Source organism: Hemicordylus capensis, chromosome 4, assembly GCF_027244095.1.
Source record: "Hemicordylus capensis ecotype Gifberg chromosome 4, rHemCap1.1.pri, whole genome shotgun sequence".
NCBI lineage: Eukaryota > Metazoa > Chordata > Lepidosauria > Squamata > Cordylidae > Hemicordylus > Hemicordylus capensis.
In genome coordinates, this window is record NC_069660.1 from 118,998,051 (window position 1) to 119,014,742 (window position 16,692).

A 16,692-nucleotide genomic window follows, 5' to 3' on the forward strand; every position below is an offset into this window, starting at 1 on the left:
GTGGCCTGTACAATCAACCTAGTCTGTTTCTAACAAATCCTCAGTCAGAGCTATTGTTCCACACTCCTAAACAGAACAGTGTGTAATAATGTACCACAGCTGGGGGGGAAAGCAAAAATCTCTATATTCCTAGTGTCAATTGATGTAGCAAGTAACATTGCTACATGTTTGCTTGAAGAGTCAAAACTGAACGTAAGGACTGTAATATGCTTCATATCTCAGAGAGAGGGTGGGGGGGCGGGGTCTCACAATCTGTGAGACCCAGTTTGGGGCGGTGAGCGGGAAGAGCGGGCGCTGTCCCTGCTCACAAGCGGGGAGGGAGCCCTGGGTGGCCGGATCGGCCGCCCACACGATTGCCACCTCCAAGACGGGGCTGGGGAGCTCGGGGGCCGCACAGCCCCCGGAAGCCCCAGTATGCCCTGCGCGAGCACGCAGGGCATACTCGGGAGACCCCCGGAGCCAGGAGGCAGCTTTTCGCCTCCCAGTCAGGGGTCTACTCGTGAGTAGCCATGGCACGGAACCACGCCGCAGCTACTCACGATCAGGGAGCCCAGTTTTGCAGAGCACTCGCTCCGCAAACCCGGGCTACGCATGTTACCCACCTAAGAACCACCGGGCTCGCAGCCGAGCCCAGTGGTTCCCACGGTCAGGACAAATCGGGCTAGGCTTTCCTAGCCCGATTTTCCCCGATCGTGGGAATAGCCCCAGAGTGTGTCTCGATTTAGCCTGCTGTATACCCATTCTTGATCAGCATTGGGTCTCAAAGTGACCCAGTCTTCAAGCTCTGATCCCTTGGCTGCATTTCCTGGGGCTTCATGTGCACACTCTTAAAGTGGAGAAGATACAACCCAATTCCCCTCAACTGCATGATTCATCAGGATTTCGTTTGTGTTTCTATTTCCTTGTAAAGTAAATACAGTATCATGCTCATTACTTGACAGAGACTACCATCTGGATACTGGGCATAAAGGATTTTATTGTAAAGGAGGACTAGATGTCCATTGCAATTATCTAACCCTGCAATTTTATGTTTCTACCTTTAATTTGGAGACCTTTCCTCTTGCTCATACAAACTCAAGTTCAGCCATACCACATTATTAAAGCTTTCCCCAAAGAACTAGAAGATAGTAATGAGAAAGTACTGGTTAAACAGATCTTTATTCTTAATGCCAGTATTAATTAACTTGAAAGATTAATACAGTATTCACGATAGCATCTTTCTACAGAATGTGAACAAACAGCACATATTTAAAGATTTCCAAGTTTGTACATAGTACATAAAATGTCTTGCTGCTCATTCAGTACTCTACCATGATAGTTGCTTTTCCATCTGAAAATTTAAAAAGTCTAAAAATAGATTCATTTTTCTCATCTGCTTTCCAAATAAATAAAATATAGCAAATAAGGCATCTATAAAAGTCAGATTCCATGTACAGCTTTTGGACCACTGTTTAGCAGTTCTAAGATATAACACAAGTTGCAGGAAAAGTTAAGAACTGTTTTTCAGAATACTTCTACAGTTTCCCTATGTTATTGCAAACAGTCAGTACTTGTTTGATAATAGAGGCTTGAGAAATGCATTAATTTGCATATTACACAAGTTTGCAATAAAACTGTAAGGCCTTCCATTTATTAGTGTACATATCTTTCCCATCTTGTTTTTTTCAGACTGTCAGTGTTGTGAAAATTGATGTTTTTAAAAACTCAGGGTATTTCACCTTCTTCCAATATGTTTTAATCCATATAACTATATATACAGCTAATGCGGATGTCCTAAGCACCTTTGAAAAAGTTTGTGCTTAAGTCATTTAAGAAGACATTCATCCACACAATTTGCCTGTAGAGCTAAGATTGCAATAGACTAACATGCAATAATGCTGCAGCACAGGTAGTTTTCCTTTGCTTCCACTTAAGTGTGTAAGTGTGTGTATGTGTGTAGATAATTGAAATCAAGCTTAGAAACAAGGGTAAACACAGTCTCCAGCAGATTCAAATCAACTATTGAAATTTTGCAAGAACACGTGTTGTGCCTTCTGGAAAGGAATTTCCCATTTGACTTATTTGTTGTAGTGTCTATAATAAGTGTGCAGTCCAGGAATTTCCAAATAGACTTCAAAAATCCTTGGTCAATATTTTCATTAAGACCTTAAAGGAAAAGAGGACATCTGTTATTCTGGTCTATAAAACAAGATTAAAAAATCAAGATTGTGTGCTTTTATAAACACAAGAGGAATTAACATTGCAATCATAAGCACAGTCTCTCTGAACTCACAATTTACCCCCAAGCAAACCTGTTTAGGATTGCTCTACACATCTGATAAATCTATAATCAAGGAAATTAAGTTACAACAGATCCACTCAAATTAGGAAAATTTATTTTGATCATATTCAGAAAATGTTATATACACAAGATTTACATTTCTACTTTCTGTCCAAGTCTTGCTATGGTACATATGAATTGCCCACTGTTATGGATCCACACAACAACGCCTTCATTTTGTTGTTAACATGTTGCTTCCTAATACATGATTTCCCTAATAAGCACACTTTAGCCCTATTCACACTGTATGGGAATGTTCAACGAAATCTGTGTATAGCGTATGCACATACAGTTATTGACATTATATTCAGCAGCACATGTACAGTACTATACTTCCTATCTGTACCCTGCATTTCAGGAGGCCTATATCCAGGTTCACTTTTTAAATGAGTGCATGTGCAATCATTTATTTAATTTATTTAACATTTTTATACCGCCCAAAACTTACGTGTCTGGGCATTTACACATAAACATTAGCACACATTCAAACACCTGTACATACATGCAACATAAGGTCCCAATAGGGATCTTTTCTCTTGCATGTGGTATTCTATTTAATTACACTCTTGTAATAAGTGAATTATTTGATTTCTGGGCAATTTTTTTTTTAAATGGACCGATTTTACTCTCTCTGATAGTGAACTGAGATGCTAGTGCCTATTAGAACCAGTCAAAATTATGGTCTTGGAGGTTTCCGCATACCTGGAGGACTCCCTAGGTATACAGGAATAGATAACATATGCAAATTTACATAGATAGACAGATGATCAAAGCAAGCCAGGTGACTTTCTATGACCTGTAGAATGTTGATAGTATAGAGAAGAAAATTCTAGAGAGTAACTCATGTAATTGTATGGAGGGGAATTTATGCATTTGTAATGAGCATCAAAGAAAGGAACTCCTTTCGTTTAGGTGGAGGCAACACTGCTGCCCCACAGCGAAAATCCTGGAATTTATCATTGTTTTCTATGGGCAGCATTCGCTTCTGGCATAAAAGAAAGAGAGTCTACTAAAGAAAGCAGAAGCTAGACAGCCTGTGTGAGTCAATGAATTAAACCTGTAGCTGAGGACAATTATGCCATGAAATTCTGAAGGTGTCATTTGGAAAGTAGAGGATGAGAAAGGAAAATAGGAGGAAGAGCAGCAATTGGCCCACTGAAGCCCCTTACATCTTATAGTAAGTATTATGGAGAAAGAGATTACGGATATTTCAGGGAAAATACACCTTTAGGAAAGGAATACCTTTACCCACTCTCCAACCTCCCACTATATAGAAATAAAATGTTCGAGTTTGGGGATGGTAGCCAGCCCTAATCCTGAGCCCTCTGTCACTACAGAGTACAGTAGGGGAAGGTCTTGGTAGTAGGGAGAAAGCACAGCTGACATCCAGACTATGTTGCCTGCACCCAATAACAGTTTGTGTAAGCAAAAGTGAAAAGGTGTTTTTCACCAATCCTTCCTTCTGCATCCATCTATGCAACCAGAAAATATGTCCCTACAACCCTCAGGGACATATTTTTGGGAGATGCAGAGGACTGCAGAAGTAATGGGGAGATCAGTGCAAATTATTATTATTATTATTATTATTATTATTATTATTATTATTATTATTATTTTTACATTTATATCCCGCTCTTCCTCCAAGGAGCCCAGAGTGGTGTACTACATACTTGAATTTCTCTTTCACAACAACCCTGTGAAGTAGGTTAGGCTGAGAGAGAAGTGACTGGCCCAGAGTCACCCAGCTAGTTTCATGGCTGAATGGGGATTTGAACTCAGGTCTCCCTGGTCCTAGTCCAGCACTCTAACCACTATGCCACGCTGGCTCTCTTGTTCACCCTTTCTCCCATTGTGTGTGCAAACACTAACATGGACAACATTAATCTGGATGTCATCCAAGGTCTTTTTCTCTTTTATGGCTGCATTGGGGAACAAAAACTGAAAATGCAGAAATTACATGCTCCCCCACCCCCGACTTATGCATACCACATATTTATTTAACATATGAAGCCATTTTTCTCTGTATGCTTTATTTAAAAGTATTTCAGTATACAGTGCACTGAATATTTTATTTCATCCAAAGAGATTGCTAATATTATTGAGGTGCACATGAACAAGAGAAGAGGTGAGAGACACCTTTGAAGGGCTAGAAAAACAGGTGTGTTCCAAGCAAGAAAAAGGTACCAAAGTTGGAAACTGGTCCTTTTGTGACTGTAGGTGACTTGGTGGGACATACACATAACTGAGATTAACAAAGGAAACAGAAAAAGCCATGACAAAGATAGAAAAAGAAGGACTAATAGCTGGGAGAAAAGGAAAAGACAGAACATTGTATTAGATGCACAAAACTACTAGTTATATGTGCTGGAACAGATTATGTAGATGTCAGCCAATATGGGCACACTCTTGGTCACCAACCTTTTACAACAGCAGAAGATTGTTATAGGACCCTCCTCTTCTAATCTATACCTTCCAGAGTTTGGTAGATCTTTGCATTGTGCTATAAATGTATGAAGTTCTGTTTCTGGAAAACCTTCTTGCTGGTAATGCTGAAAAGGTGATTTGTCATTAGCTTCGATCCTACACAATTTATATATAAGCAATTCCAAATTTGAGATTCCCACATCCAATCCCACACTAGCTCTTAAAACAAAAGCCATCCATGGGCACTTGAGCAAGCAGCTGATAGTGCTACTACGTCTAGCCTCTCTTATCCAGTGGACTATATTTGGCCTATGGCATTTTGCCATCCCAAACATCTGCGGTGTATGAATTCCAAGATGCCAGTTTCATGGAAAAGACCCACAAATCCCTACTGCCTATGTAGCTGCTTCATGTAGGTGCAGCTCCTAGCTATGTGGAATATATTCATGGATATGCAGCTCCTGTGCAGCTAGGAAAACATTTCAAGGGCACCTATCTTAATCCTTTCTCTGTGGACTTGAGACATCTGTCAATTTCCTTAAATACTTATTAAACAGATCCTAAATTTATCTCAGGAAGTTAACTAGGATCTGCTTAATAACTGCAAAGTACATGTCATGTCACCTTCTAAACTTAAGAACTAAAAACTAAACATTTTTAGATGCCATTTGTGGTGATCCTTATATTTAAAAATTACCTAAAGATTACCAAGATGTTTATATCAGAAGCTTGGCTTTTGAATCTTATAGCTGATATAAAGCATTGTAAACATTAGTTCTCTACACAAATACCCCAAAGTGTATACATACCTTAACTGTTTCATATGTATCCGTAATAAGGGCAATGAAGAGACTCAACACCATGTAGATAAACAGACTGATGAAAGAGTAGAGGTAAACCCGGCTGAATAACCAAACCAAATAGCTTTTCTGTTGCATTTTTGCAAATGTGGCAAACATGTCATCTCCGTTTATCAAAGAGAAGAGACATTCAGAAACCATGTTCAAGGAACGGAACTTCAAAGAAAGGCAAAAATAAAATAAAAAGATGATTATATTCTCATTGGGGGACTTGTGAAGTAAACATCAAGGGCACATATTTTACTTTGGGGGTCATGGTCACACTTAGTACAGACCTGGGTACTAGAGCACCTGGATAGGATCCAATTAAGAGCAGCGAAAGGAATTAATAGGACTGACTTCTTCCTTGGCAGAATTCTGCATTTTTACTGTTTTGCATAAATTTTTTTTGTTTGTTAGCCATGAAGAAAGACAGGGCTATTCAGGGGCAATAGCAGTGGTAGAGTACATGCAAAAGAGGTCAGTTTCCATCCCTAGTGCTGTATCTCCATAGAAAGGATATCAGACATAGCAGGGCTGGCAAAGCCTGGGGCCTTGGACAACCCATCAGAATTCTCTGGCTGACTGTCAGAGTAGACAGTGGTTGGCTTAGTACAAAGCGGATTCATACTTCCAAGGGCAACGAAGCCATACCCTAACTACAGAAACTCTGGTCATCCCTCTGGCTTTTGACATTTCAGCTGGCATGATTTCAGTTATATCTTCATAGCTATAAGGACCTTTGGACAGGTCCCAAAATCAGCAGGGCAAGGATTGAAAGAAACAACAATGAGGATCCCGAAAGCCAACAGGACATTTCCCCCCCCTTATTTAGTAATATTAATGACTTATATGGGGTTTTCAGAAGTGCTTCATACTGGGACTGCCCACATGTACAGGACATACATACTCGTGGATGCACAAGGAGTTATGAGCCCCTAACAACATGGTGGTAGCATGCTTACTTCCCCCCCATCTCTCTCTACGAGTAGTTTTCATGGGAGAAAATAATAATATTTGTAGAACGGAGCTCAGGAAATGTACATACAATATTTTTTTAAAAAAAACACAACAACAAACTAAACCATCCGGTACCTTAACATGATATGGGCCCAGCACAATCCAACCACAGAAACAATAGCCCAGATAAATCATAGCAGCACAGCAGCAAAATCGAATTACGTTGGGCAATGCCGCACGTAGTGTCAAAATAAGCAGCTGTTAAAAAAAAACAATCCAAATGTCCATTAAACTTCAGCTAAACATTCAGTAGAGCTAGGTTGTAACAGAAAGCAAAATAAATACCAACAGGACGGAGATCCCAGGAGGTCCTTACATTGTACTTCTGAAAGAAACCAAGGTAGCGAATCACTCCAAGCCACACAAGCATAGTGGAAGTTCCTAAGAGGATACTACAGACATCATAGCTCGTTAGACTCTGTAGAAAAGACAAAACAAACAACAAAAAATCTGAAAGTTATCAGCCACTTTTCTAGATGTGTGCCTTTCCATAGACAGCTGTGAGTGACTAGTGTTACTAGGGGTGGGTTGTACGGAAATCTACACAGGCCGTAGCCACACTAGGGGGGTGCCAGTATGATGGAGCTGAAGCACAGATGACCACAATTCTAAAAATCCTGAAAATTTTTATTTCTAAATAAAACTGTAACATTAGAGTTGTAGTTTGATATAGATAATGCATTTTTGGCAAGCTGACCTATTTCTGCATATATGGAAACTATACTGCTAACTTTTCAACACCAGATAAACATGTTTTTGTTTACGTAGTCATTTTAACTGAGTTCCTACAACCTGCACAATGGTAGTTAAAGGTTAACTATGATTGGTGAGCTAGGGGTGCTCCTGCAGAGTGTGACACGAGAACCCTTGCTTTAGCGCCGATCACAGTCCTGCTGCCGCAGTTAACTAAGATTAAACTATGGCTCTGTTCACAAAACCCTGTGTGCAGTAGGGCAGGCAGTGGAGAAGGCAGGATTCAACCTTTCTTTCTTTCTTTCAGTCTCACAGCCTGGGCAGCAAGCAAGCTAGGGGTATGCAAACAGGTTTGAAGGTTCAGGGTCGAGCCGAACCACATCCGGCTCGGCCCTGAACAGAACACACACACCTGGTTTGGGTTAGGGTTGAGCCATTTTTAAAAAAATTCTTTTGTAACTTACCCCCTCCGAGGGTCTTCTCCAAGATGGCGTGGGGTCCGTCCCCCACCCCCAACTGGCCTTCCTTTATACAAAAATCGCCAGGTTTAGGTGGTCTTCAGCCCTTTCCAGGCCTCTTCTCCAGCGTGGTGGCTATTTTGGAGGCCACAGTGGGACCCTGCATGGTCAGGTCATGACCCAGGCCATGCAGGGTCCCACTGCACATGCACAGAGGCCTGCAAAATGGCCACCACACCAGGGAATAGGCCCAGAAAGGGCTGAAGACTGCCCAAACTGGGTGATTTTTGCATGAAGGAAGGCCAGTGGGCGGAGCGGGAACCTCTGCAGACCCCCCCCACCTTAGAGAAGCCCCCCAGAGGGGGTAAGTTAAAAGAAAAACAATGATAATTTTTCAAACACAATTTTTCAATTTTTATTTTTTGGAAGAAAAAAAAGGTTCAACAAGTCCCACAAACCAAACCGGGGGGCGGGAGGGGTCCAATGGGGGGGGGAACCAAACTGGCTCAGTCTGGGTCCAGTTCAACCAAACAGTTCAACCAAACTGGGTCCAGTTGAACCAAACTGGGCCAGGCAGTTTTGTGCACACCCCTAGCACAAGCCACACTCTCACATGACCAGAGCTGCTGAGAGCAGCGCAGATGAATCTCTACGCTGCCCCTGGCAGTGTAGATTGTTGTTTCTACGCCTCTGTGAATCCCACAATGCACCGTGCAACATGCACGATGCATTGGGGGATTCCCCCAAGAGGCAGGCACTCTAAACGCCAGTCTCTTTGTGTGGCCAGGCTAGTAGTGCTAGCTTGCGTTAGGCTGCATGTGAGAACAGCCTCTGTGATTGATAACTATGATCTGATTGCCCAGCTTGCTGATCAGAGTTAACCCTTTAACTATATAACCCTTTAACTATATAATTGTGTGGGTCATGAGAACCCTGCCTATGTAAACTGCTTTGAGAACTTTCTTCAAAAAGAACAGGAGTGTAGAGTAGGTGTAGTTGTAATCAGGGGCATAGCTACGATTGAACAAGGGAGACCAATGTCCCTGGGCCCCTGAGAAAGGGGAGCCTGCTGTCTGGGTGACAACCTGCTTTTTGCTCCCTCCCTCTAGTGCCTCTATGAAGAAGAACTGGGGTAGGGGCCCATCTTTACTTTTTGCCCCAGGGCCCACTCCAACCTTGCTACGCCTCTGGTAGTGGTGACAATGGTGGTGGTGGTGGTCATGTCTCTTGTACTATCCTAGGAAGGCAGGATAGACATTTATTAGGTAAATAAAATCTAATCTATTCTTAAGACTGACAGTGTACTAGACAATGTATTTTGCTGCACTAGTAGAAAGTAGGGCCATCCTTTCCCTGAGGTACAGAGGTAGCCTGTACTTCTGGAAACCAAGCTGATCCAAGGTGATGGGCAAGAAGCCGACAGAACCCCAAACTGCATATGAGAGATGGACACTACTACTACCACCACCTGATGGAATTTAAACTTGCCTAGTTATTTCTCCAGTGGGAAGATGTTACAAATTAAAAATGCAGGGCCTTGTGAGGGATATTGAGAGAGCCAGTGTGGTGTAGTGGTTAGAGTGCTGGACTAGGACCAGGGAGACCCGAGTTCAAATCCCCATTCAGACATGATACTTGCTGGGTGACTCTGGGCCAGTCACTTCTCTCTCAGCCTAACCTACTTCACAGGGTTGTTGTGAGGAGAAACCTAAGTATGTAGTACACCGCTCTGGGCTCCTTGGAGGAAGAGCGGGATATAAAATGTAAATAATAATAATAATATGTGCACTCATGTGTCATTTGAAAATGTTTAACTTTGTATGCCACATACTTAAGCCCAGCTCAATCAGAAGGAATTTCAGAGCAGAGTAAGAGGATGAACTTAAAAATTGTTTTATTTCTTATGTACAAGCATCTTACCTTAGCCTGGATTTCCATTTTTAGCGTTGAACCAATTATGGTTAGGACATCACTAACAATTATCATTATATACCATCCATTGACAAATTCCAGCTGGTCAGTGAAAGATACTTCTTTCTTATAATGATGTAGGAAAAAGGACACAAACTCCTGAGGGAAGAAAAGAAATTGCAATTGAAAAGTTGCAATGATACTTTATTAGAAAATGTCAACGCACTTAAACTCACCCTCTGTAGACGAATTCCCTTAATCACAGATCGTGTGCAAAGAATCAGTGATGCTAGACATGTCAATATAACAAAGGCATCAAAGATCATCATGTAATGGGTATTCTTCTGTACTGAAAAAGAATAAAATATCCAACTGTATTTTTAGATATATTCCAATAATCAGTCAGTGTGTGTGTGTGTACGTACACTGTATATTTAGTCCACATATCTGTGAAGTAGCAATGGTGCTAGCTGAGAAGAAGAGGTCTTCTTCCTATATAAGTAGAATGGGTTGTAGAGGAGATAAGATCTACAGTGTTCATTGATATTCAGATTGCGGAGCCATTTCGTGTGGCTGGGGAAATTCTGCTAGTCAAAAGCCCCATTCACACATTATGTTTAGCTGCAAATTTTTTGTTGCCTTTATCGACTTAAAATCTGCATTTGATTCTATCTCCAGATATTTATTATGGTCTAAACTTGGAAAAACAACAATAGATAAGAGAGTGCTCTTTTTGATTTTTGATGATGCAGCTTTACTCCAATTCCTCATTACGGGTTAGATATGCTATCAATGGGGCCCTAACTGATTCTATCCCCTCTACTTGAGGGGTCAGACAGGGCTGCGTCTTGGCCCCGACACTGTTTAATCTCTTTATTAATGATTTGACTCCATTTCTGGAGAGTGTGGATTCCCATGCCCCGAAGCTGGCTAACAAACGAGTGCCCATTTTACTCTATGCCGATGACACAGCTGTGCTATCTCAGTCCAGATTAGGTCTGCAAAGACTGTTGCGCGCTTTTGCCGGCTACTGTAATGATAACTAACTAACAGTTAACTACAAAAAAACAAAGGTCCTGGTTTTCTCTAAATCTAGGAAATTATATAAATGGGTAATAAATCAGAACCACATTGAGCAGGTTTACAACTATAAATATTTAGGCATATTATTTCAATATGATCTAAATTGGAAAACCCACAGGCTGTCTTCAATTCATAAAGCCCGCAATACTCTCAGTGCCTTTCTGCGATTTTATTACTCTAGAGGGGGCCAGTTTGTTCCCATGGCACTCCAGGTATTTCGTGCTAAGATTGTGGCCCAACTACTTTTTGGAGTCCCGCTATGGATCCAGGGAGTAACAGCTGAACTGGAGAGAGTACAGTCTATTTTTCTAAGAGTAATCTTTGCAGTGCCTAGGTGTGTGCCTTATTCTGCTCTGTGCTTGGAATCTGGGTCTTTGTTGTCTGTAAAGCCTGGGAGCTTGCTTTTGCTAGATGGAGTAAACTCTGTTCAGAGATTCAGGTATTTTCTTTTTTCCAATATTTATGGGTGGATTCTTATCCCAACCCTTGGCTAACATATGTAAATAATAAAATTATGCAACTGGGCCTTTCTCCTTCAGAACTCCTTACTTGGGAATATAATAAGGTGAAGGAAATATTATTTCTCCGGTTGCACGATATTGAACAGCAGAAACTTATGTCTTCGGCCAATAGGACTTGCTCCCCTTTACATTTTGGGATTTTGACACCTTGGGGAGACAGAGGTGCTAATTACTTAACAACGCAGCATTTTTCTAAATTTCGGGTTTCATTTGATCGGGCCAGGTTTAATGTGTTGCCCTCTTCTCTTTTGGAATGGAGGTTTGCTAAAGATCATCCTGTTACAGTTTTCTGCCCTTGTGGCATTGGCCTCCTGGAAACTGTCACCCATGTATTGCTATATTGCTCTTTATATTGGGATGCTAGAGAAGAACTTATTTCCCCTCTGTTACTCAAATTTCCTGGAAGGTGTGAGCTCTTTTATACATATTACTGTCTCGCGGATTCAAGCCCCGGGATTACAACAATTGTAGCTAAATTTTTCTACATTGCCATCAGGCTAAGGTCCCTATTAAGTGTTTAATTGTGCGAGCTGTTTATTGTTTTTAAGTAATTTATTATGAGTGATTGTATTCTGTTTTATTGTGTTTTAGCATTGTTTATTGATCATTGTATTGGGCATATTTGTTACTCCTATTTCTGCTGGCCAATGGCCGTAATAAAATTGATGACGATGACATTATGTTCAGCCCTGTTAAGACATTACGTTGTATGCTCATTCAGGTGTCTGCACACATGTACATGTATTTGTGTGAATGACTATACATGTGTGCAGTTAAAAAGTGAACCTGGATATAGGCTCCCTCAAATGAAGCGTACAGATATGAAGTATACTATTTTATGTGCATTGAACATGATGTGTGAATTACTGCACATGCATACAGGTCTGTATGTACATGCACTGTACACAGATTACATGTGTGTTGAACATAATATAGCAGAAGAACAAGTCCCCTGTCACAAGGGTATGGACAGTGAGATGGAAAATTGCTTGCAGTGCTAAAGCCATGTTGTACTGAATGCTAGGGCAAAGCCCTGCATTAGATTTCTCATGGCATGTTCAGCCCCTGCATCCCACAAGCTTACTGGCAGGCAATAGGTGATGAGGTCTGCACAACTGGTGGGCCAGAACCATTTACAACTTGTCACACAGGGGCTGAGTTCAATTTTAGCACATGATTACATTAAAATTAGACATATTATTAGTTACTTGTGGCTCTATTGCCCCTGTCTAGGAACCCATAGTTTTAACCAAGGATAGTGGCCAGAAAATAGGTCCTGCCCTGCTCAATCAGTGGGGCCCCTGGAGTTCATGTCAGCCCCAAACAAATGTAAAGTCCTATCTTCTCCCTAAATCACTGTTGCTTTCAGTCTGCAATCCTAGGCATGCTGACATGAGATTAAGGCTTAAGCTTCACTGGGCACACCGTGGGACATATTTTTGAGAAAGCATGCACAGGATGGTGCTATAAGGCAATTTCCAGCTCCTGTGTTGCTGCAGGATACCTGGGGGCCAGTCAAATAGTCCCCGAGGGCCAGATCTGGCCCCTGGGCATTATGTTGTGCAGGCCTGAATGGTGGAGGGGAATATTTGGTGACAGCGGTTTCATCTCCCACCTTCCACACTAGCCAATGGGAGCATCCCTGCCATGTTCCAAGGTCCTTCTGGGGAATGCTCCGATTTGTAGATGGGGGTGCAGTGTCAGGTGAAACAGTGGTAGCATGAGTCTCTTAGTCAACTTGCACTACTGCTACTACCAGTACTGATGGTGATTAAGGGTTGGTCCATCTGGGTGGGTCCTCTGATGGGTATGGGCCCACAGCCAGTGTCTGAATATATGACTGTAGTAAGCTGCTAAAATGGTTACAGGGTAGGCGGGGAGAAGAACACAGCATGAAGATTCTAAAATGAACAAGTGGCCACAGTGTTTGACAGAGATACGGAATGTTCTTATATCACTCCTAATCAGCACTTTTACTATGTACGGCACATAGATCAGTAGGGTATGCTATCTAGTGTACAAATGTAGCAAAACCACTTGACATTATTACAGTGTCATGAACACAAAATTTAATCTTTTCAAATCTGATCAACATGCACATCATCACTGCATGATTTCCTTTTGAGAGCAAAGCTATTTCCAGACCCTTAGCCAGATGGTGGCATAGAGTGCACCTGCCTCCCCCCCGAAATTGTTCTTCCTCCCCAGCGGCCACCAAGAGCTCAGCTGAGGAGAGAGAAAAACAGTTCACCTCACAGCCTACTATGCCAGCACTCCAGCCACTCCTCCTCCTTCCGTTCCCACCAAACGAGCAAGCAGCTGCTAGGCTGTGTTGACTTCTCCCGCCCGCATGCCTGCTCAAAGAGAGGCTGTGTGAGCGAGGTGAGCTTGAGGCGATGAGAGAGACAGCAGGAGAGACTGGAAACAGCCGCTGCCAAGAGAGAGACTCTGCAGCTACAGCTCAGAGCAGCAGAACATGGAGGAGGAGAGAGAGGACTAGTCTTTAGTCCTCCCCTTCAGCTGGGCATATCGGGCAAGTCAAGTGGCTGGCTGTGTCTGTCTTAGTAATGTATGAAGATCTGTTTTCTTGACTTGATTGATATTAAGTCATTATGCGGGGGGGGGCGTGTTCACAGGTGAGGCATGTAGTATGAATAGGTGTGTGTCAGTGTGTGCCTATGTCGGTCTTCTCCCTCCCCCATGATGGCTCCTGGCAGAAGGCTGCTGCTAGCAAAGCAAAAAGAGAGGCTAGGGGGATGCAATGTGTGACTCTTGTCTGGGGCTCTGCAAGAGAGAGAGAGGGACTGTATGTACAGGATGTACATGGGTATGGTTGATGCTCTGCAAAGGGGAAAGGCTTTCTCTGTGGCTGCCCCAGGGCTTTGGAATGTGCTCCCTAATGAAATAAGAGCATCTCCTTCTCTGTTTGTTTTCAGGAAGAAGCTCAAGACTCTCCTGTTTCCACAGGCTTTTAATTAGAATTAATTTTAATAATGTTAAAACTTATTTTAATATCTATTTTATTCTATTTTTATTATGGATTTTAATTTTTGTGACTTTTAAATATTTTAAATTTTGTACACTGCCTAGAGCTGTACATATCAGGTGGTATAGAAATATGAATGGATGGATGAATAAATAAATATAGGCGGGAAGCCTTGGCTCCTCGGCTGTTGCCACATAACCTGACACACACACACCCCAACACACACACACACACACACACACACACACACACACACGATTCCACTCCAAAAAATTTAGGCTGGCTACAGGCCTGACTATTTCTATTAAGTCCTCCTTCAATGGCACAGATCTTGAATGTTAATTCCACTTTAGGATGGTCAGCTAAATGGCAGTTTCACTCTAAGAGCCATTTCACACATTATCTAGCAGTAAGAACCTGCTTACCATGGTGGGTCTGTAGCCAATCCCAATCCTTGAGGTGAATATACCTGTATAATGCAACCAATGAGCTCTCTTCGGGCATTATGTAACTTTGTATGCTACACATTGTTACAGTGGCAGCAAGAGCATGCTGGCAAGCCCCACCCATCCAGCTGATGTCCTCCTTAACCACACACCACACTTTCCATGGCTTCATTTGTTTGCAGAGACAAAGGCTGGATCAAGAGAGAGATCCTGTCTGCAACTAGGAACCAGAGGTGTGCACCTAGGTAATTTTGGGATCTGGACCTAAAGGCCTTTGGCAGCCCCCCCTCCCCTGGAGATTAAACCTCATCATGCACAGCTGGGCAACCACACCAACCGGGACAGAGAAGATTTAGGGGCTCCCGGGGCTGTGGAGGCCCTGGACTTCAGCCCAGAAGTCCAGGGCTAAGAGCGCCTCTGTGGGGAACACTGGCTTACTCAGAGATCTTAACAACATGGAAGATCTCTCAGAATACAGCTAACAATTATTGTATCCATGGTGAGTGGGGTTTGTAAAGTGGGCATTGGCGTGCTGGATGAGGCTGGCTAGCACATATTTGCTGGTGTAACCAAATACAGCATACATAGTTACAGAAAACCTGCAAAGAATATGATTGCCTGCCTTAATCATACATTATTGCTATTTCAATATCTGTCATTTTACTCATGTATTTGGTATTTTATTTTATAGTTTACAGTAGATTATTGCTTAATGTTTATCATTTTGTAAGCCATGTTGTGAATGTGATTACATTGAAAGGCAAATTGTAAATCTAATTAAATGAACACATTTTACATACACATAGAAAAATGTTTTATGGCTACATCTTAAATGTGTGATGCAGCCCCAAGAAAAAAGGCTTGCCTCCGGAAACTGGCATGTCTCTATCCATTCTAAAGAGATACAGTAGTTACCTATATCTCAAGACGAGTTCCCAAGATGCATGGCTGTCATACCAGAAGTATATCATGCCCCAAACTATCCAAATGAAAGCAATCTTTGGAAAGAGTTGGCACATTTCTTTGCATGCCTTTCTCAGTAAAAAGATCTGGTCTACATCAAGCTGAGTAAATACTTACTTGATCCCGAAACATGCCAGTCCTTGCATTCCTTGATAGCAATATCATTGTCTAGGCTTATTTTAATTCTTCCACTATGTGCTTTGTTATCAAAGACTATCTGTGAGAGTGGGGTGAGGAGAGAACACATAATTATGTTTGTGTAGAAAGTGTGTAGACCACATGCTGGGCAGATACACCATTAAGAAGACTGGATTTGAAAAATACTTTTCTAGGCATTTTTTTAAAAAAAGACTGAAAAGTCTTACCCCCCCCCAAAAAAAATGTTTGTTCAAAAAAAGGGTAACGGGGGAAAAAAGTTAGCTGAGGGTGAAGCATGAGGGGAACTGAGGGGAAGAATATCATGCTGTACATGCATATTTCAAACCCTTTGCCATGGCCTAAGCATGTCAAGGGTGGGGGGAGAATGGGTAGGCTTCCACTGGGGCCTGGACCATCTATTAGTATGAGGGGGGAAATCTCCCCTTTTTAATGTAAACCGCCCTGAGCCATTTTTCGAAGGGCAGTGTATAAATCAAATAAATAAATAAAGTAATAAATAAAATCAAGGCTATATAGTAGATCATGCCTTGAGGATGCTTACTTAAACTTATTTGTATTTGTCAAACTTGTATATGAGGTTTCAAATTCTTGTGGAATTTGCTGGAACCAATCAAAAATGGTGTTAGAACATAGCAAGTAACATTTTGAACAGAGTAGTTGGTCCAGGCCGCCCTCTAGAACAGAGACTGTTTATATTAGGGATGTGCACAAACCTGTTCGGAGGCCCTTTTATGGGCCTCTGAACAGGTTCAAACACTGGCCAGTTCGAATGTTAGGAGGGGGTGGGGGTAGGACTTTCAGGGCAGGGAGAGTGCACTAACCCCTCCCTCCACTTTCCCCCCGCCGGCACTGGAGTTTTGTAAAATCCC

The 16,692-nt window shown here is 42.1% G+C and overlaps 1 protein-coding gene across 7 annotated transcripts in view; it reads right to left on the reverse strand.

The window, feature by feature from the left end:
- Positions 1 to 1,139: 1,139 nt before the first annotated feature.
- The window catches only part of MCOLN3 (mucolipin TRP cation channel 3), a 45,239-nt gene continuing 29,686 nt past the window's right edge, over positions 1,140 to 16,692 (reverse strand). For 4 of the 7 annotated variants that reach the window (XM_053242798.1, XM_053242797.1, XM_053242796.1 and 1 more), the window contains exons 7-14: positions 15,782 to 15,881; positions 9,902 to 10,014; positions 9,675 to 9,824; positions 6,920 to 7,021; positions 6,679 to 6,801; positions 5,554 to 5,760; positions 4,739 to 4,869; positions 1,140 to 2,145 (exon numbers count right to left, since the gene is read on the reverse strand). In XM_053242798.1, the coding sequence (XP_053098773.1) occupies positions 2,139 to 2,145; positions 4,739 to 4,869; positions 5,554 to 5,760; positions 6,679 to 6,801; positions 6,920 to 7,021; positions 9,675 to 9,824; positions 9,902 to 10,014; positions 15,782 to 15,881 (933 nt within the window). In that variant the 3' untranslated portion in view covers positions 1,140 to 2,138. Of the gene's footprint in view, positions 2,146 to 4,738; positions 4,870 to 5,553; positions 5,761 to 6,678; positions 6,802 to 6,888; positions 7,022 to 9,674; positions 9,825 to 9,901; positions 10,015 to 15,781; positions 15,882 to 16,692 lie in introns of those variants that run through there. The other 3 variants (XM_053242799.1, XM_053242800.1, XM_053242801.1) reach the window with 3 other exon arrangements.